The sequence below is a fragment of the Corvus kubaryi genome, unplaced genomic scaffold (assembly GCF_017639235.1).
Source record: "Corvus kubaryi isolate FWS band 111438036 unplaced genomic scaffold, C.kubaryi_AGA036_p1.0 37396, whole genome shotgun sequence".
NCBI lineage: Eukaryota > Metazoa > Chordata > Aves > Passeriformes > Corvidae > Corvus > Corvus kubaryi.
The window spans coordinates 10439581-10461035 of record NW_024581135.1 but is presented as its reverse complement, the minus strand read 5'-3'; the positions used below and the strand labels follow the sequence as shown (position 1 = coordinate 10461035).

Genomic DNA, 21455 nt, shown 5'->3' with positions numbered 1-21455 from the left:
GTGGTAAGGACAGACAGCTGGAACAGAAATGATGGGTTTGATGAACAAATCACGGGGCAAAGCTCTTTGGGCTTCCCTGTGCAAGAACTCAATTTAGAAGATCACATTGGCCCATCACATCTTTAAACCAATGCATTAGTTTTATCTTCTGCACAGGAAAAAGGTTACACATGATAGCCCTGTGCATCCAGTTACACCCCATGTGTCACACACTGGTGTGGCTGCATGCAGTCAAGTCTAGCAACTCCCAAAGTGCTGTAATCAGCCTTTCAGCTGCTTGCATGCTGGGTTGGTTTGTACACAGAAGTGTGAAGTAACATCTGCATCACTTCTAATTAGTCAGAGTACCATAATGGCTGCAGAGCCGACACTAATTATGTAGCTACAATGGGCACCCAATTAAAGTAGTATGAGGTCATGGTGGCTTTTCTTTTTTTTAGTATCAGCTGGACAATAAGGTCCATCTCTGAACTCTGTGCTACATGCTGAGCTCCCTTTTCCCACAACACACAAATGGCCTTCCAGACACTGAGACAATAAATAGCCATCCACAGTGCTCTTTGGACAAAACAAATTGTCCTGGATTCCACTGGAATAGAGTTAAATTTCTCCCTAGCTGGTGTAGTGCTGTGTTTTGGATTAAGTATGAGAACGCTGCTGATAGTGTTTATACTAAGTCAAGGACTTTTCAGCTCCTTGACAACCCCAGTGAGCAGGCTGGAGGGACACAAGATGTTGGGAGGGGACACAGCCAGGACAGCTGACCCCAAGTGGCCAAAGGAATATTCCATACCATATGGCATCATGCTCAGTATGGGAGCAGGGGGGAAATCTGGCCTGGGGCTGCTGCTCAGGAACTGGCTGGGCATCGGTTGGCAACTGGTGAGCATTTCTATTGTGCATGACTTGTTTTGTCTATTCTAATTAAATTATTATTATTATTACTATTACTATTATTATTTTCTCTCTTTTCTGTCTCATTAAACTGTCTTTATCTCGACCCATGAGTTTTCTCACTTTTCCCCTTCCAACTCTCTCTCCCATCCCAGCATAGGGCAGTGACCAAGTGGCTGTGTGGGGCTGAGCTGCAGCTGGGGCTGAACCAGCACACAAATCCCATTTAGTGAGAGATAATACAGCATCAGAGAAAGCTATTTCTGGGAAAACATGCTAACCTTCTCCACTTTATTACTGACATTCTGATTGTGAAGTGATGTAAATTATACTTCCAAGTGCTGTAATTTCGCTTAGTGCTTGACTTACAAGAATGAAATTATGTTTGAGATATAAAATGCTTTTATTTCACTAATTGTGTTAGAAAATGCTAAATAGCTTCTGCTGATGGAACACCTAATATCTGAAAAAAAAGGAAGAAAACCTCATTCTCCCTATACCTCCCGACAGAAAACTCCATGGGGTTTCCTACGTGATTTCACTCAGCTAAGAAAATAATTTAAGTGATTACTGCCAATGGCAGCGAAAGCTACACTTCCATTAACTGGCAATGCCAGCAAAATCTGTATATCCTTTAATTATTACTGGGCACACAGGAATGCTGAAATCATGGAATATTCATGTGAAGGAGAGGAGTAACCAGGTGCATCAGGCTTGAAGGGTTGATGGTTAATGATGACTTGAAGGGCTGATGGTTAATGACCATACAGAAATTTGAGCAACTACAGAAGCTATTTCATAACACACAAGGTAGCACTGGGAAGGGCCATGGAAATCTAAACCACCCTCCTGTCCAAGGCAGGAGCAACCACAGCTATCAGCCTTGACAAACAGTTCATCTAAATTGGCATAATTTGATTCACTCACATTTAAGTACAATTGTTGCCTACAAGGGGAAATCATCAAAACAAGCAGTTAACACAACAACTCAATTCCCAGCCAGAAACAAAACTTGTGGAGGAGGACAGGCTTGTGGATGTGCCAAACTTGCCTCCCTGGTGTGGCCTCCAGGAGATGGGGAACCACCACAGTAGTGGAAGGAGGCTGCCACCGGGATTAATATGCAACCTGATGACAAACCAGCTTTTGTGAGTAAAAGGGCAACTGTCCACTCCCACTGAGCCCAGACCCTTCTGCTGGGAATTGTGTTGAGCCCAGGTGTTACACTGGCTTTTCAAACAAGGACATGTGTCCAGCAACTGGCAGGAGATCACTGGCCAAAGATCAAGCATCACCATTCCACCACCCCAAGCTGGGTTTGATATATCATGGTGGTTCTTTATCGCATCCCTGAGTGAGCTCAAGTTTGTTGGAGGTTTTTTTTTTCCTCATTTGAGAAATGACATTTCTATATTGGGAGTGTAATACCAGAATTAAGAATGACTAACTACAGCTCCTCATTTCTGGAAAAAAGGAAATACAGATCCACTCTGATTCCAGTTATATTCTGTTATTAATAGATAGTTCATTAGTCAAGTCCCACATTAAAAAGCTCTTAAAGGGGACTGTATTCTCCTGCTCTTCAGAGGCAGAGAGCAGCACTGGGAAAGCTTTATCTTCCAGCCATGACTTCTCTGGTATCCTGCACTTCCCTTGCTTGCACTGCCGTGCACCTAAATGCCACACTGAAATCACTGTGGGAAAGAAATCAGGTGAAGGTTTCAGAAGTGAAAGGCACTTACTAGGTGTTGGCTGTAACCAGGAGATCTGCATTGTCAAAAAGGTTGACCCCTGGCACTTCCACAATGAGAACATATATAAATTCAATGATTAACATAAGGATCAATTTTCCAATACAGCTGATCTGAAGGAACACAGAGCAGGCCAGGAGACTCAATAAGACACTGTAGGTGAAGTACTGTGTAAAGACAAAAATGGGAAAAAAAACAGAAGAGAGATGAGTGTCAGCTGGATAAATCAAAATTCAAAACAAAGGAAACTAAACAGAAGAATAGAAAGGGATTGGTAGTTAGGTAGTTGAGCTGACCAAACCTGGGGCTGCCTGTGGGATTCTCCCACATTACAGAAGCTAAAACTGAATGGATAAAGAGGAAATTCAGTGGCATTTTTCTTCAGGCATTATGTGCTTTACACTCAAGAGGTGCGGGGCTCACAGCTGGACACCCAAGGTTGTGACACAGCTTTTCCCTGGACACAGTTACTAAATTAGCTGAAAGAACCACCCAGTTATGCTGGATTAAGTTGTGCTTTAAGGTCAAATTCTGGACTCAAATTTCCATATCTGTACAACACATAGGACCAAGGATATTGGCAGTTCATACTCCTGGACAGATGCCCACTTGAGGCCAACAGGAAAGCCCTGATCCTGCTGATGTGACACACTGGCTCCATCTGAAAGGTACAGGCTGGACAAACGTCCCTATGCCCACCCCATGCCCACCCCATGCTAATTTGTCCTGCCAGCAGCTGCAGACGTGCACGTGTGGCTGTGGAGCACCTCTGCCACGCTCAGGTGGTAAGGCAGCAGCTCCTGCCAGGCCGAGAGCTGAGTGTCCAGTATGCCAGTGCTTCCTAGTGTGACTGCAGGTGCCATTTACGGCTCCTGGGAAAGATAGCAGGGATGCAAAATGAAGAGAGGCATGTTATCCAGCTCACCACCTTCCTGCTATCAAATCTGTGAAGACTTAAGCTTCCACTCTGTCTGGACAGGCCTATTTCTGGCAAAAACCCCATATCATGTGCCTGAGGCAATCCATCCTTTCAATGAAAAGCAAGCCCTAGTTGAAGTAGAAATATGCTTATGTTCTGAGCTCATTTATTAATAGTCATCACTGATATATTAAATTAGAGAAAATAACTTGTACAGCTTGTACTTGACTCCTCAGTTTCTAGAGAAAGGGTGGATGTTCCTTGTGACTGAGGGGTAGGATTCCACCATCTCCTGAATGGACACTGGGAACAACAGGCAACACCTGCAGCAGCTCCAACATGTGCCTTGCAGAGTGCAGGGGAGGGACTCCTCACTTCTCAGCCCCCTAAACAGCAGGACCTGGCTCAAGGCTGCCGGAGCAACCTCAGTATGCAAAATAGTTATTCCTCATTGCTTAAAATTCCTCTCTGTCCTGGACCAGTAGTCCATACGAATTCATGGTGGGCACAGACTGTTTCTACCTCTCCACTGTGCCAGATTCTGCTCCTGGGTCTTTTTGTGGACACACTAAAGCCTCTGCAAGGTTGAAAGTCACAGTAATGGTGGTCTCAGAAACCTCACTGAATCACATAAGGACCATATTCCTGTTAAGTTAAATGGAAATATGTTCAGTAGGATACCAGGACTTTCAGTAGCACCTTGGACATCTGGATGGTAACAGATCCACCATAAATCTGTCAAGTCCCCATAAACCCAGATGACCTTGACATAAATTCTACCTCCATCCTAGACAGAGTTGTTTTTCCTTTTCAATTTCCAGTAGACAACACATGTAACAGCTGTGACCTAAAATCTTGGAGAAAGTTCTTGAATGGCTATGCAAAAAGATTGTTTTATTTTCCTTTGCAAAGTATTCTACCAGTGTGTAAAACCTATTTGGGCTGGTTTGGGTTGTGGGTTTGGGGTTTTCTTTCCATTAGAAGCATTTTAATTTTTTCTAAACAAAATGCCCTGAAGATGTAGGAATTGCATTGCAAATCAAAGCAGACCACTGTCTGGGCAGCTGACCTGTCTGAGGCCAGAACCCACCATACCTTGGGAAAGAATACATAAGCAAAGTTTTTAATCAGGATATAAAACAATGGAGGAAAGGGTCAAATCTATGACTAGACATTGGTTTTCAGAGAACTGATTTTCAGATAAAGCTGAGCACCCACAAACTCCTTTGAAATGACTTGCAGTTCTGCATGCCATTAACGACCTCATGGAGAAAGGACATTTCTCCTGCTACAGGCAGGCCCCAACTATCATAAAAGACTACTAATTATTCAGCCCTGAAGGAACTTAAACGTTAATGTGGATTCATAATAATAACTTCAGACACTTAAGTCTGAGTGTAGTGTGCCAGTCCTGTAATGTCAGTCAGGAAAAACCTTGCTTTCCTCAGAATCACTGAGATTTATTCACACAGGTTTTATAGCCTTTCTCCAGACCAACCTCTGCAACCCATTTTTTTCAAGCAATACCTCTGGAAAGTTGCAGTTGGGCAAAGGACTGTCACAGAATCCCTGCAAGGTGCCCAGGCTGTAGTTGGAAGTCAGGTTGCTGATAAGGCATATGTCCACCCGGTCAGGAGTGATGTTGTATTCAGCAGCCATGCAGCTGGCAAGATCCACAGTGCTGCACATGAACTGGAAAACAAAGATGGTATTAAGCTCCACAGCACAGACAAAGAGAAGAAAACAAAATAGTTTATGTCAGTTAAAAAGGTGCTTGGAAATGGCTGTAGCAATGTACAAAATATGCAACATGAAATCATCAGCTTATGTTTTATTGCATGTGCAATGCCTATGCTTTTTCTCCTCCAAAATATTAATTAACAAAATCCAGGCGCTAGGGAACAGCCGGTCTCTCTCTGAGCCTGAACTCAGTAGTGGTGTCTGATTGCACAGCCAGACCAACTTGGTCCCAAAAGTGCAACTCAAAACAGAGTGGTCACCATGCCCATGAGCTGATCCTGTACTCAGAGCAGGAGGAAGCACCGTGCAAGGGCTGGCACAAAGCCCAAGAACACTTACATCCCACTCAGTGTGGTGGGAGTTAAATAACACATCAGCCTCGTGCCAGCCCTTCCCGCAGGTATACGCTTCAGGCTGGCTCCTGCACTTGGAGCAGAAGCATTTAAAGAATCACAATAGGACCTGGGCACAAATCAGTGCCAGGCACATAATGGGCTCTAGGGATGGAGCTGCTGGGCTCCCATTTCTTTTCTGTGCCCAAAAAGCAAAGGCCACTGACCTCAGTTGCTGTCAGTCCTAGGCAGGATGGTGTTAAACTCAGTGGTTTTAAGGGTCACGATGCTGCAGAGCACCAATAAGAAAACAATGCAGAACTGAATAGGTCAAAAGGAAATAATGGACATACCATGTTGACAAAGGCAGACAGAAAAACCAGGATAATGGCAAAGACTCCAACTAAGGTGCTATTGGTCCTGGACTGTACAATCTTCTTAGAAAGAGTCTGGAGAGGAACTGGGAAAAGCTGCATGAGAGGGAAAAAAAAAAATCAAAGAGACACATAAAATCCTTGTTTGTTTTACAGATTACAAACTGCATTTGAGCCACCTGCATCCTTCAGCACAGGTCTGTGTGCCTGCTGCACAGGGGCTGGAGGATGGTGATGGGGGATGGCGGCTATGGGACAAGGGCGAGCAGAGAAGTGATTGCCTCGTGGCAGCAGGCCCAGCTGGCTCACCAAATCTACTTAGCCCTTCCTAATGGGAGTGATGGCTCCTGAGCCCAGATAGCATGGCTTGCAGGGCTGTGCTCATCCTGTCGTGAGAAGCAAACCACAAGCCATCTGTAACTGAAATAGCCAGGAGCTTGAGCCTGGAAATTACTGGAGCAAAAATTTTAAAAAGCAGAAATGAAAATACACGTCATGATCACCAAGGCGTATCGTAGGACTCTCTGGTGCCATTTCAGACACAGACTGTTAAACAGCCCAGGCCAGCCCTGTGATCTGTCAGACCCTCGCCGAAAGGCGCTGCAGAGATCAGCTGGCCAGGGCTGGTCTGTGGCACTTGGCTCCCCCCTCACACAGCAATAAAAACACCCGCGGGCGAGGCAATCACGGAGCTGCTGCAGCCTGACTGCCCCAGTGAGTCACTGCTAGCAGGGCTAGGAGCTCCCTGCTGATGGCTACTGACTGCGGCCCTGCAAGCCCTGCTTCAGGTGCTGCATCGAATTCCGGGTGGAAACAGTCTGTGTGTTAGAGCAGGGACTGACCGGCGCCCTTCGCAGCCAGGGTCACCCCTCAGCACGGCCTGAGGCCTCCCTGCACTGCACTGGCTGCCGAGCCAACCCTCTCCTTCCATGTGCCACTGCTGTGCTAGTGGAAGCTCGGGGCTGGAGCAGGAATGCCAGGAAACCCTCGTTCACTGACATGCTGCCATGAGAAATTGTCCTCCCCCATGCCAGGGCAGAGGAGCTCTGCCCAGGACTGCCAAAGCCTTTTCCAGAGCCCAACTCTCCCTTCCCTTACGCACTGCATGAATAACCAAGCCACTAGAGGGTATTTTTAGAGACACAAAGAAACAACAGCACAGTGCCATGGCACTGCAATTTAACTATGACTAATGTTTCTATTAAAAGTCTTGCTTTTCCCTTTTATCCTTCACTCTTACATCTTCGGAGATGCAACGTTTTGTCAGTGCTGTGCTTCCCACACAGCAGCCCTACAGTGTAATTAGCAAGTGTTGGAGCGGCTAAGGCGCTGATTAGCTGGGGACTTTGTACAAGGAGAGGTTGTGGCAAGAGTTTTGAAAGAGCTGATTTCACCTGCTACCAGCACATGCTCCAGGTGAAAGGAGAGGGCAAGGCTCTGTGGAGGACTGGAGAAAAGGGGAAAGTGGGATTGTGACTTATTTGCACTGAATGAGGACTGATTGAAATTCACTGAAGGCTTATGCAATCCTTCAGGCTCAGTGGCAGCCACTATAAAACAAAGGAAAACACCTTTCTCTCAGAAATAAACCCTGATGATATAGAAGTCCTTAGCTCTGTTGATAAGCCACGAACCAAAATATCTCTTTGCCCTATCATGTCCTGCTGCTTCCACACAGATGTCAGCTAGCAGATCCCTACTAGAATAGGGTTATGGAAAATCCAGTGGGGCTTTCCTCTGTTCTAGCCCTTATAGGATTTGGAAGGAGAAGGAGGATCTGTACTGCATTTAGACAGTTTTCTCAGTAGATTACAGCAGGACAGGTTTTCCTGCCATCTCTTTGTTTGCCACCTCAAGGCCAAGCTCCACAAAGGTATTCAGGGACCTAACCTCCATCTGTAATCTCTGGGAAATCAGGCACCTAAATAAAACTTGTGAGTTATTTGTTGTGGCTCTTGGCTCAAGCTCCTGCTGCCAATGATCCCATAAAAGCCTGACTTTGAACCAAGCCTGAGATATCAAGCAAAGCGATCAGTGGAAGACACTAAAGTTCTAATGAAAACATGTTTTCTTTGTATTAATCTTGGTTCTCATTACTTTGCAAACGAGGAAAAATTTTAGGTCAGTAAACAAGTACAGCTGGAAAAAGTCCTGAAGAAGGAAGAAATGCCAAAATCCGTAGGAGGTCAGGGCTGCAGTTGAGAGTGCAACAACATAGTCCTGCCGTGCATCTGAGGAACCCCTGCCTTGTGAGCACTCATGGGAGCCCTGTCACATAAGCCATGCTCTCCCCATTTCACAGAGGCAGGTAGAGCCCAGGAACACCTGCAGCTTGAAGGACTTCTGTGATAGACATGGGGAGCCTATCTCAGCTCTGACAATTCAGCTCCATTCTTGCAGTGCTTCCTCCATGAAAACATCCAAAAGTCAGGGGTATAGCACAAAAGAAGAAAAAAAGAAAAGAAGATTGCTTTCCCTCCCATTTTCAAAACCACAAAAGTAAGATCCCTTCTGTCCTCATAAAAGAAGCAGAATACCAGGACACAATATTACAGTACAGTAAAAATCCAAGCAGCACTGCTCATTGGCCCATTGGTTTGTACTGCCCAACACCACCTGCTCCTCTTAGTGAGACTCAAATCCTGCCTGAGTGAAAAACAGGACAAGGGAAGGACTGATGAAATGGCAACTCCCAGCCCGCATTGGCACTACTGAGAAGGGGGTGAGAGAAAGGATGTGATCCATTTGGGCAGCTGAGATCCATGTTTGGGCAGCCACACAAGTGGGAGGTCACTCATTAGCACTCTTGAAATCCCCATGTAAAGAAAACCACAATGGGAAAAAAGAAAATTGGATTGCCCAGTTGATTCCAGTTCACTCTGAATTGAAATGCATAAATGCAGGTGAAGAAAGGGCACTGCTGTGCAGGTGAAGGTACAAGTTTAAAAAGTGATCCAACAAAGAGTATGTTACACTGAAAATAATCCACAACATCCAGTCATTTGCATGACAAAATTACTCTAAATAAATCCCATTCTTTGCAATAAGAGCTGATCTAGGAGAGAAGAGAAATATTTCTTCTTTTGGTCTTCTTAATATATAGTGTGGATATGGAAAACTGCTTAGATAATTGCTGTTGTAAGATGAGGTCTTTAAGGTCCGATTTTTCAATTTGTAATAAAAGCCTTTGAGTAATTTTGAAGTACATTAAATGTTTCTGGAGTAAAAGACAACATCTCCAGGCAACTTGATGTTGCAAGTCCATTTATGTAATTTTATTTCACAGTGATTTATTAATCTATTGAAAAAGTACAGTTTTCAGAGGGTGGTTTGCTTTTTTTTCCTGATTGAGAAAAAAACCCCAAATGCTTTAGGAGCATCTAGACCAGCTTTTGGAGGCAAAGAAAGTGATAGGCAAGCTACACCTATGTAGAGCTACAGAAAAGCTTATTTTCTCATAAAGGACAACTTGAAATTTCTCTCCTACGTGCTCCCAGGACCATGCAAGACGTTGAATTCCACACAGCAGTGTAGATACAAGAAGTTAAAGGATTTTAAGAAAAAAACACAAGCTTGATAAGTTTGTAGCAAAACAGATGTCTGTCAGCAGAGTATTTGAGAAGGGACCCTGGTTCCCATGACCTTAGACTCTACTGGGAAGGGACACCATCTCAGTGGCCAAGTCTTCATGGACCATCAAAGCAAAGAACTGGAACCCTCTTGTTTATTACAGCTGAAGAAACTTGGAAAGCCAAGCCGGCTGTGCTGGCAGTTCTAGGATCAGCTTCTAGTCCGTGGAGAATTTTATAGTGGAAGACAATAATGACAGCGAAGGAAAATAAAACATGATCAAGCTGTTCAGAAAGAGCCTGCTGGCCACTGTCAAAACCAGAGATGGAGAGGCCAAAACAGGGAGGGAAAATCTCACATGAAAGCTAGAAAGAGGAAGAAAAAAGAGACACTTATCATGTAACAGTACAGCAAACAGGCAAAAGTTATGCTTATGCTGATGTCTTGGGGTGGACACCTGCTTTCCAACTTTGTGTGGAATGAACTGCTGGTATTTAAAACATGTGCTTTCCTATCCCACATCTGAGTGTGAAACAAAGCAAACAATGCTGACATCCCTGTCTTCAGGGATTTCATCTGAAGGATATGTAAAATTGCCTTCCTTCTGCTGGTATCTAAAAGTGTTTCCTGGAGCAATGTGGTGTACAGAAATAAAGTAACACCCCTTATCCAAGGGCTGGGTAAACCCATTGCTTAAAAATCAAAGATTTGAAACACCAAGATCTTGGATGACAGAAGTAGGCTGCAGCTATTAGGAGCCGCTGCCATCAGACATGGAGCTGACAAGGTAGAAGTACCTGTTCCCTAAACAAGCCATCTCATAATCAGGTGTTGTCAGCAGAGGCTAATTTGGAGCACTAAGAAGGGGTAATCAAAAAGGAACTGGAGCCAGAAGGCCAAATATTTTCAATATTTCCATCTCTGTACAGAAGCCACACTGGATGTTATACATGAGCATGTTGTGGGGATGAAAACTCACTGCTGGAAATATCAGAGGCTTCAGAAAATCCCATTAAATTCTGATGTTATTCTGAATTCCCTCTGATGTCTTGCATATCCAGAGCCTGTGCACTGAGGCAAAGCCAGCCTAGAAACAGTTGCAGACACTACTGAGCAAACCTCTTCTACAGGAATTCGGAAGATCAATGCAAAGAAAGCAAGATTGAAATCTGCCTACCATCCAGGGGACTGAAAAGTCCTGTGTGCCTTTTAAGTTAACTAGTAATTAAGATCAGTAATAATTTTAAACCAAAAAGCCCAAACCAAAACCAAAGGATTTGAATGATGACAGAAGAATCGAGTGCTGTGGAAGTGGCCTGTAAATGCCAGTGGGTGACAAACAGCTCTGAGCCTTGGAGTGTGTGGTTGCAAGTCAGGCAGCTCAGGTTCTCCAGAGCTCCAGACCTGCCCCAGCTCTCGTCCCAGCAGAAGCAGTGAGTTGGTGTGGCTGGCCAGCTCAGCACCAAATTCCCAAGTTCTCTATGGCTGTGAGCAAAATCGTGTTACATTGGTTGTTAGTTAACTGCTAATCACATTAACTACTGATACCAGTTGACAAATGAATGACTTTTACTAGCATGCTCAAGTGGATGGACACACAAAGTACAACCAGGCATCTGTGGGTACCCCTGCCCAGCTCAAGGGACCCAAGCCTTCCTATCAGCAGTGTTATTTCTGACTCGACTTCTCACTGCTGGAGAAGGAAGGAAGCAAGGAAGACCAATGGGATGCTGCACATACAAACCAGGCTCCCTTTAAAGTTGTCATAAGGCCAAAGGAAACCCCGTGAGTGAGTTGTTAAGTTCAAATAGAACTTGAAGCTTCTTTCGCTGGGAACAGTTTGCAGCTCTTATTAATATGAGAAGAAGACAAAGTTTAATTTCCAAATCTAGCTTCAAAAAAAATCAAAAAGACATGTATGGTGCAAGTCTGTCAAGAGCACCCACATTCAACTGTTGAAAATGGCACGGAGAAAATAATTAAAGTGAGACAAATCATCTGCCTGACGTTATCCGTTATCCCACTGTTTCTTCTGCAGGAAACATAATGCTACTGAGCTATTTTATTCCAGGCACTGAGGAACAAAGCTGAGCTTGGGCTAAGGAACCTGAATCTGGGCATATTCCATGTTCAGACACTTCTAGACTAGAAGGATCCCTAAAACTGAAACACATCAATGTTTTTAATACAACACCTTTGAGTGAAATAGATGAGCACACCACCCTTTCCACAATGCTCACTGCCAATTTACCACAGGCTGACAAGAAGAATTAATATGTTTTTGGACTTCACATAATGTATTTTTTTTCTGATCAAAGCAGCTACAAGAAAGAGCCCACCGAATGTTGGAAGCTCTGTACACTCATCTGAGAAAGGCTGATAAAATTCTGTATGTTTGTGGCTTTTACTTCCCTCCAGGACATTTTTCCTTGATGATATTCTGCTTCGGATTATTTGCCTACCCAAACACGCATATGCAGCAGGGGCCAGTACACAGGCGACTCTGCAGGAAGTTTACAGGGAGGAAATGAATGGTCAGTGTTTGGTCCCACACTGGAAAATGTGCTCTTCTTATATCAATATGAGAATGTCTGCAGGGGACTTAACAGACATGCAGATCCACAGAGTGATTACTTCTTGCTGAGCTAAAGAGATGCCAACCCTAACATCTGTTTGCAGTTCATTCTGCCTTATCAAAGGCTTTTTTCTGTAACCAATCCTTATCACACAGTGTGGAAAGGATGGCTAACAAAACACACTCTGTTAGCTGAAGAAGCAGATTGCTGATCTGGTTATCTTAGGCAGAGGACTACAAAGAAACCACTGTACTCACCTTTACACAGGAGTAAATGACTGAAACAAACACCACTGTGGTCAGGATCAGGAAACAGGTCAGGTAGAAACCCAGCATAAATGTAGAGCTGAAATCAAGGAGAGGTTTGGTTGATTTAATTCTGTTTTGTTTTGCACATCATATAGAATAGCTACTGCTCTGCTCTCCAGAACACATTTGTACAAGCTATGACACACTGCACAGGCTTTCCAATTAGGATCGCAGTAGGAGACACGAGGTGCTTTGAATACCAACAGATACTCTGGCCTATTTAGAATTACTCAGACAGGCTGCAGAACAGAGAATGCTGCATCTTTTATAGCAATCACCTTCCTGCTGGGGTGATAGAGGTGGGACTGAAAAACATTTCATGCACTAGAGGAGGCGACAGAACAACTTGTTGTGGCAGGTTGGACCCCAGCTGGCTGTGGGCAGGGCACCCCTGGGAAGGAAGGCGGGCTGAGTCCTAATCTCAGTGGGAATTCCTACCTGTCCTTGCACAGGGAATGTCTGTGCAGCAGCACTCTCTGTGCTCTGTCTCGTGCATGGGATGTGGGCAACTACAGCATAAGGATGGGCAGGGAAAACAGCCTCATCTTGGCCAGCTTGAGAGGTTCCTGCTCCTCCCAACTTTGAAGTACAAAGAGGATTCCAGGGCCAACTTTATACTATGCGTTTTCATCTGTTTTCCTCACGAAGATATTCAACACCAATTTCCTAGTGATTGGTCTCAGTGTGACAGGATAGGCCCTCTCCCAGGAGTCAGCCTTGTTCATAATCTAAAGGAAGTATTCTTGTGATGTGACACTGAGGCCAACCACACCAAAGCCAGCTGGTCTCTGTGTTCTCTCATGCCTTCTAAGATAATTGTACTTGCTAATTCACTCTTTGAGCCTTTTTTGAAATTCCTTAAAGCTATTCCTCTTTATCATAATAAATTGACACTGACATTCTGCCTCTAGTTTCAGATTCCACGGTGTGCCTTTCATGAAGTTCTGATTGTGACACCTATGCACCTGTGGTTTCACTTGGTGTTTAATTTCAATAAAAGACCAAAGCTATGCAACTGAAATATCAGGAAAAACAAACCAAAAGGTGAAGGGAAGTGTATCTAACCTGCAGTTAAAACATGGAATTTTATTTGCTCTCAAACCAAATCACCTTTCAGACAGGCCAGGCTAGGGACACTTTAGAACTTGCAAAAAAAAACCCCAAATAATCTACAACCCTCCTTATGGGCAGCATGGAAAGAGACTGGACAGCACAACATTTACACCACACTGCCGTAAGGGATTGGCTCCTGCGTAATACAAAGGAGGCAGCCATATGGTTGCCACACATCAGAAATTGTCAAGTTGTCATTTAAATGTTAAACTGGGTTTTATGGAGACAGCATAGTGGATGCTTTGGGAGTTTGATGAGCAACACAAGGCTGGTAGAGGGCCTCTTGCAGGTATGAAGTTATGACAGCAATATCCAGGAATCCAAAGTGTAAGCCCTTGTTAAATCAGTTACTCTCAAAGAATATTTCTGGGTGTAATTAACAATGCATTAATTGCTGGGAATTAGTTCCAATTTTGAGCCTCTTTCAGCTTCACTTGCAGTTTCCCAAAGCAGACCTGTCTGTTTACACAGTGCATTTGTCCTGATGTTATTTTGCTGATTCAATCCTTCTGTGAGCTCTCCTGCCTGGGAGAGTGAACAACAAACATCAGACTAAGTGTTATTTCTGTGACCTTCCAAATATCTGATCTGAACACTACAAACCAATCTCCACTCAAAAAAAATCTGTGGTGGGAACAGAAGTAGAAACAGTTGTAATGGCATAAAATAGTACTGGAACTCTCTTTAGGGACAATTTTTTGTCTTCTTGTAAGAAAGATAAATTTGGAGCATTTTCAGAGCTTCTGTGATCTTGTTTTTCAGTTTAAAAATGACTAACTCCAAATTTATTTCCAGCACAGCATTGCTCAGTGAATGGTGTATTATTGCTACTAAACCAGAGCATAGGAAATACCCACATGCTGTAATTTTAAGTGATTTTTAAAGAACTCTTTGAGAAGAACTCCCATTTCTGCAGGGCTCACTGCTGGAAAAGATTTAGTGGGTTGTGCTGTGCCTTGCAGACAAAGCTGCAGAGCACTGCAGCGGGCCAAGAGCACTGTGTCCCACAGCCCTGAGGAGCTCATGCTGCTCATGCCTGGGAAAAGAAATGACTGCAACCCTTAAATCTGGAGCGAGCCACTCAAAGCTCAGCCATGTGCAGCTCAACCCCCTTGCTACCTCTCTTCTTGCCCAGCTGCTCTGAGTCCAGAAGAATAAATGTATGAGAGATTATGCCTTATCTGTTAAGCAGACCCTGAGACCTCAGTGCTCTGAGCAGTGAGGCTGTGACGAGTTTTCACCTCCCTGTCCCACTGTGTTTAGATAAGAGGACAGCCCAGCCCTGTGCTGTGAGTGTGTGCTATGCCTTGGTAGGCAAACCTTCCTACTTGATGATATTTGTTTTCCACAGGCTTATAAATGTGCTGAACTGAATTTCCTAAGATGGAGGTAAATTATAAGAGAAATCACACTGGGAAAACAGAAATCCTCACATGCCAGTGAGGAGGTTTTAATCTGCACTAGAAATGGGTGAAAACAATAAGCACCATGCATCACTTGAGCATGAATTATTTAAGGATTTTTCTCTTCCCCTTGGTGTTCTGAATTTTCAAGAAAAAAAAAAAGAAAAGTAGGCCGGAATAGAGGAGGGGAGCAGATGGGAGCAAAGGGATGAAAGGGTACTCACTGTGGCACGATTATGATTTGAACAAAGCAGATGAAGAGGAAGACTAGGGAGGCACAAGCCACATAGGCTCCAAACCTGTCATCCACCTGCTTGGAGTACTGCAAAAAAACACAGTTATGTTACTGGGAAATTTGGGTGGCTGCCTTCTCTCCACAAAAAGTTCTTACTTGGCTTTTGTCTATGTCCTTGAAAAGCAGTGCTGGTAGGAAACAACATTCCAAACTCCCCTTCTCCCCGGGCAATCTGTAAGGGCTTGAACAGGCCCAAAGGCCACGGAAGGAAGCCACAGAGCTGGGTGGAGAGAGGATTCACCAACTGCCCCTTGCACGAGAGGAACAGAAATGGATTAACTGGGACCAAGATTTTAGGTCACTATCATCAGACCAAAACTTCTTCGATGGGGAGTTTCCTCCAAGAGGGACAAATGGTGCTGATGAGAAAACCTTGCATGTCATGCAGATGACTTGACTCATTCTAATGACAGTGCAAGGTTTTCACACAGTCACTCCTTCCAACTACTTGTCAACGTATTGGCCATGTGGGAGCTGCACCCAATTCCCAAAGATGCTTTATTTAGCTTGAAGCACGGTTCTCATTACAGACAGTCTCAATGTCTGAACCACAGAATAAAAGGTGCTCTGAACAGGTGAACTGATAATTTCCCTGGCAGTTTGCAGATATAAATTTGAAGAGGAGGAGTGGGGGGAAATTACATGCTCGAGCTTTTATCCTGTCCCACACTGATTCATTGAACAGCTGTAAATCCTGAAAAGCTCTGCTTTTGCAATAGGTAGTCATTCTTGTCAAGGAAAGACTGTTTCTAAATAAAATTATAAAATAATTAGTGCAATCTTATTATGAAGTTTTTTCCATTGAATAATGAGTTTAACCCAAAGACCACAAAATCATCCCAAGGATCTGTGCTTGGATAAAAAAAAAAAGAAAAAATAGATTACTTACTTTGTGCAATTAAACCCACCACTTTTTATGGTACCTTTAATAATGTCATCCAGGTACCTCTAGACTTAGAATTTAGACTTGGAAATTTAACTTTGCATCTAGAGCTGATGATGTCTCTACTATATAGTCAGGGAAATGATCTTTGCCTCACAGCAATATCTGAAATCAAATCAGGAAGAAATCAACTGCTCATGAGCTTTAGGTCTGTTACTCCCCTTTCTCACATTTGTGGGACAGAGAACTCTATTTATTGCTTAAAATGGGCCCCCAAAAATGTCCAGAGTACAAATTGCATCCAAATGAACCCTAATAGTACCTGAGGCTCTTTGTGGGGACAAAGGGCAGGGAAAAGTCCTTCCAAAGGTGTTTCTGAGCTTAGGTAGGCTGAAGTGGGTTTCTCCAGTGATTTGAAGGAGATAAGGGGTGACCATGATCTCGGTTTGGAGTCTCAAAGTCAGAGAAACAATCTGGTTTATTCTATATTCCCTTTACTGCTTATCACTGCATATTCATGTGTGTCTGCTAGAAATGGCTTCATTTTCCTGGCCAGTGCTGCCTTCAGATGACTGTGATTTTTTTAGGACAAGTTATATTAAGGTTTCCATGAAGAAGCATGGATTTTTTAAGATCACAACCCCACCTCTAATACCCAAACCATCACTTAGATATAAAAGCCTGACCTTATGCAGGAGAATTAAAACTCCTAACAAGCCTCCCTGACATGCTGCAAGGATTTTTAGACGTTACCTTTTTCTCCAAGTCAGGCTCCCTGAATGTTAAGAGGAACTTGCGCACGTGCTCAGAGCGTAGCCGATCAATACTTCTGGCGTCGATGGCCCGGCCCAGGAACTCGTCCACTTCATCCTCTGGGTTCATACTCTCCTGGGTACTCCTGAGGATGTCATGAAAAGGGAGCATAAGAGCACAAGATAATTTCTGCCTCTGCACAGTGTGTTATCATTGCAGTCTATAACAAGGTGGAGGTTAATGACATTTTGCTTATGACAGCTTCAATTGGGAAAGGGACTGGGAGCAGAGAGGGAAATGATATCAGCTCTAGAGCTCACTGCCAGTCCTGAGTCATTATTACAAGGATTCCATTTATTTGCCCTTTTTCTATATTACATTGTTTCCTTGCCTTCAGGTCTCATTTCTATCCCTCATTCTCTAAAACCACTGGGTAGCCTCCTTCCCCTTGTTCTCTGACTTACTCTTCCCTGCACTCCTGTGCTGTTGTAGCTGTTAGTGCCTTCACTGAAAAATTATTTATGCATCCTGTCATATTTCTTGCTTACTAATAACAATTTCTGTAAATATTACTATGAAAATTTCCAAACTTGAACAATTCTCCCTTTTTGAGAAAAAAATTGTTTACAGAACAAACATGTGGGGAAAAAAATGTGGCCTGACTCCCCTTCACACAGTTATTTATGAGTATAAAGCATAAAACAGAAAGAAAAATCTGTTTACAAGATATTTACTTAAGGAAAGGTTGCAAAAGAAAAAGGCAACCGAAGGAAAAAATTACAAATTAGATTCTGCTTTCTAAATATGTGGAACAAGATTTCTAGGTTACTTATAATCTTTTGTGTCGCTGTTTTTCTGAATCTCTGCTATGGCTTCAGAAAATGAAGCTGATTTTCAAAAACTGTTGAGAAAAAAAAACCTGTAAACTTAATTGTCCTGAGGCATTTTGCTCTGAGGATCAGGAAACCTGAAGCACCTCCCCAAATTCTAGTTATTTTTAAATCTAACAGTATTTTAATGACTTGATGCTGTCACTTTAATCGCCTGCCCTCAAACAAGCTATAGGCAGAAATTAAAAGCTAATCCTGAAGTACTGTTTTTCTGCTCTGCTTGCCTGATTACCCAGGTTGTCCACAGAGTTTGCCAATAGTTATCCACTGAAATAGGCCCCTCCCTTGCACTGGGGTATATCCAGCAGATAACTATTTCTGTGTGCAAACCCCATGATGGCACAGCAACTTAGGGCTCATGTTGTGTGACCCTCGGTTCAGGCACTCTGGAGAAAAAATCCCAGGGTCCAACAAGCATGATGAAAAGCTACTCTGCTTTATTTCCCTGGTTTCATTTGTACTGCACCAGAGCACACAATGCACTCTGTGTTGCAGCCAGCAGGCTCCCACAGGTAAGGCTGTGCTGGAAAGCAGCTTACAAACCAGAATGTGAATCTGTTTTAAAAGTTTAAAGGTCCCTTTCCAAAAGAAAGGCTCTTTCAAAGCTTTCTGCAAAACTGGATCAGATTTTAAGAAGCCCTCTGTACCTCAACTCTTCCGTGCACCTCTTGGCAAGATAAAAATAAATCAGGTCTATCTGCTTATTTCCATTCTACCACTCCTTGCCCCAGCCAGCAAGCTGAATGTGTCTGCACCTCAGCTGGGTGCAGACACCAATGGCATCTATTTAATGACCATATAGTAATTACAAACCTAGTTTGCCTCAAGGTCTAATCTCTATTTTAGCCAACCTTAGTATTTCAGTGGGGCTGGGGGAAAGAGTTTTTTATTTTTAGGCTCTAGAAGTTATTTAATTCCTAGAAATTCAAATATCTGCTCTGAAAATAAAAGTGTTGTTTTCCCTACAAGGTCAGGACATCCAATTTACTTCCTCAGAGGAAGCACATCTGCTTGAGCATTCAAGGGGATGATGCTTATTTTCATTCAGTCCTTGCAATATCTTCTGGGCTCATAAAAATGAGCAAGGAAATCATTAGGCTTCGTATTTACAGAATGTCTTCCAAGATCCTGTGAGAAATGTACACACTTGGGTCATTCACATTTAGCCATTTCATACCACGCATGGGACGTGAGATGCCTTTTCCACTGGAACCAAAGCAAAAGAGGCAGCTCAGCATCTTGGCAAAGTGCAGTCAAATTTGAAGTTCCAGTCTGAAAATGTCACTCAGGAAGATGCAAAGAGAAGAACCTGCCTGCTTGGTCCCTACCTCGACTGCCTGCAGGTTTGTAATAGGTCATTTTACTGCTCAGGGTGTTTCTAATACAACAGTAACCTCCAAGGTTGCAGGCTGTGTAGAAATACCTCTGCAGGTTTTAAATTGCCTTGCTGGGATGCTGGCAGTGGGCAGCCACCCTCACACAGACTGCAGGGAAGCTCAGCCACCTCACACAGACCGAGCTGTTCAGGTGACTTTCACAGCCCATTGTGCCCAAGCTAAACTACAGTACAGCAAGTTTGGGTACATTTGCATAAATGTAATTTTAAATTGGCATACAAAAGTTCCCCATGCTAAGGAGCGCCCTGGAGGCATTGCCTGTAAGTCAGAGCTGAGGTACTGCCATAGACTAATGAAATTCATATGTCAAAATGCCTTTTGATATACCGATAGTGTGTTTATTGGGGGGGGAAATGAGGATTTCAGGCTGCTATGAAACTTCCAAAAACACATCCTAAAAGCAGTGATGAGATTTCTTCAAATGCAGCCAACAGAAAATTGTGTCAAGGGACAGGAACAGCACAAACAGAGCTTGTAGCAGCTTTTCCACTCTGCTTGCAAATGTGAATGCTACCAATTAACCTAGAGATGCTGGCTTCAGAGTGGTCCAAAAATGTGCTGCTGATTTAATTACTTTCTGCCAAAGCAGAGTGTGACCACTGCCAAAACTACACGTATGCCATAATTTTAAATGCTTCATGCTTAGATTCAGTAACTAAACCTGCACTCAGCCACGTAAGGTTTGATTCTGTTTTCAGGGATGTGTGGTGCCCACGTCCTCCTCTGCTGCCAGACAAAAGTATGGACCCTCAGTGTTTGGCACGTGAAGGAACTGCCTTAGTGCTTGACATGGTTTAGGTATCTAATTTTAACCATTCTCACCATGCACATATTCTGCTAGAAATTTATTCTTGCCAAATCTTTGTACTTGAGTTAAACAGATTTCTGGATAAAGAGAATCAGAGGCAAATAGTAGCTTCTTTTGGTGCTGAACAGAAATGCAAAAATCCTGAAATCTGTATGATAAGCTGACACCATGCTGAGCAAGACAGCTCAGCTATTGGCTGTAAAAGCCCAAGGAACCTTTCAAACTATAGCATGGAGTACAGATATTGTGGTCCTTGGAGCAACAGAGGAGATGCTGTTCCTCAGCTGTTGGGTGACTCTGTTGTGGACCAGCACTGAGGCAGCTGATTTTTGTGTTTTCTTGCAGGAACTATGAAGAAAAATACTATGTCATGAGGGATACTGAAAATTTCGGTATTCCTATAAACTATTTTGTTGTAATCTGTTAGCTCTTTTCTGCCCAAAGCATATCTAACATCAACTGAGTTCCCAGCACCCATGGACACAACAGCAAACAGGAAACAGTGGGACCAGCAAAACATCCCAGGGCGCACAGAGCTAAATGTTATGAAAATCCAGTTTGCAGGGAAGGGCAAGGGAAGGAGAGAATGACTCTTAATACTGCCATGTTCAAACTTATCACTTTCCTTTTCCTTTCAGGCAGCTGCTCTCAGTGCTCAACCACCATAATGTGAATTTTCCCACGGCTGGATGCCTAGAGCCCACAGAAGCATTTACCTGTCCCAGCTCACAGAAATCCACTCAGTCCTGACCAGGAGCCTGAGAAACATGATAAGGAGCAACAGTAACATATTTTAGGCATCAGTCTACTCTACTGTTGCCTAACTTGCTCTAGGCAAGCTTGCAATTAGTGCCATTCAGCAGGAGTGAATGTAAAATTATTCCAAACACCTTCAATACAGTAAATGCTTTTGTTATGTCCAATTCTAGAAGTTAAACAGTGAATGTGTTTGAGGTTTTTTCCTCCAAAGGCAATTTTTCAAAATAGCACTCTCATTAAATTGTTATTTTAACCATTTCCCTAAAGTCCTATATGAAAAAAATGAAAATGCTGCTAAAATTTGGCTATATTTTAGAGCATGAAACTTTGAATTTACTTTTTCAAATAAGCTATCATTTCTGAGTTTATTTTTATATATAGAAATAAGTAATATGCAATAATGAGCAATATAAAATGGATACAAATAAACTCAGAAACTATACAAGCGTTTCAATACATACATGAACTTTTCTTATTGGAAATGTCCAACACTTAGATATACTTTAGAGGGAGATTTTGTCTTGGGTTATTTTCAAAGAGTGGAGATTATTTGGGGTGAGGGGAAGTGCAGCAAAAGCATTTCAATTATTAAAGCAAGTTAGAACCACCAAACAAATAAATGTCTTGAGGGCAGTGGCTGTTCTGAATGCACATCAGTCAATCCTGTGCCCTCAACTGGCTGTCCCTCCA

General features: G+C 43.3%; 1 protein-coding gene across 1 annotated transcript in view; it reads right to left on the bottom strand.

Moving 5' to 3' along the window:
* ADCY5 (adenylate cyclase 5) overlaps window positions 1-21455 on the bottom strand; it is a 205277-nt gene that overhangs the window by 9160 nt on the left and 174662 nt on the right. The window contains exons 10-15 of the mRNA XM_042041493.1: window positions 16912-17056; window positions 15205-15302; window positions 12414-12501; window positions 5990-6106; window positions 5092-5256; window positions 2637-2812 (exon numbers count right to left, since the gene is read on the bottom strand). Of these exons, the coding sequence (XP_041897427.1) occupies window positions 2637-2812; window positions 5092-5256; window positions 5990-6106; window positions 12414-12501; window positions 15205-15302; window positions 16912-17056 (789 nt within the window). The remainder of the gene's footprint in view (window positions 1-2636; window positions 2813-5091; window positions 5257-5989; window positions 6107-12413; window positions 12502-15204; window positions 15303-16911; window positions 17057-21455) is intronic.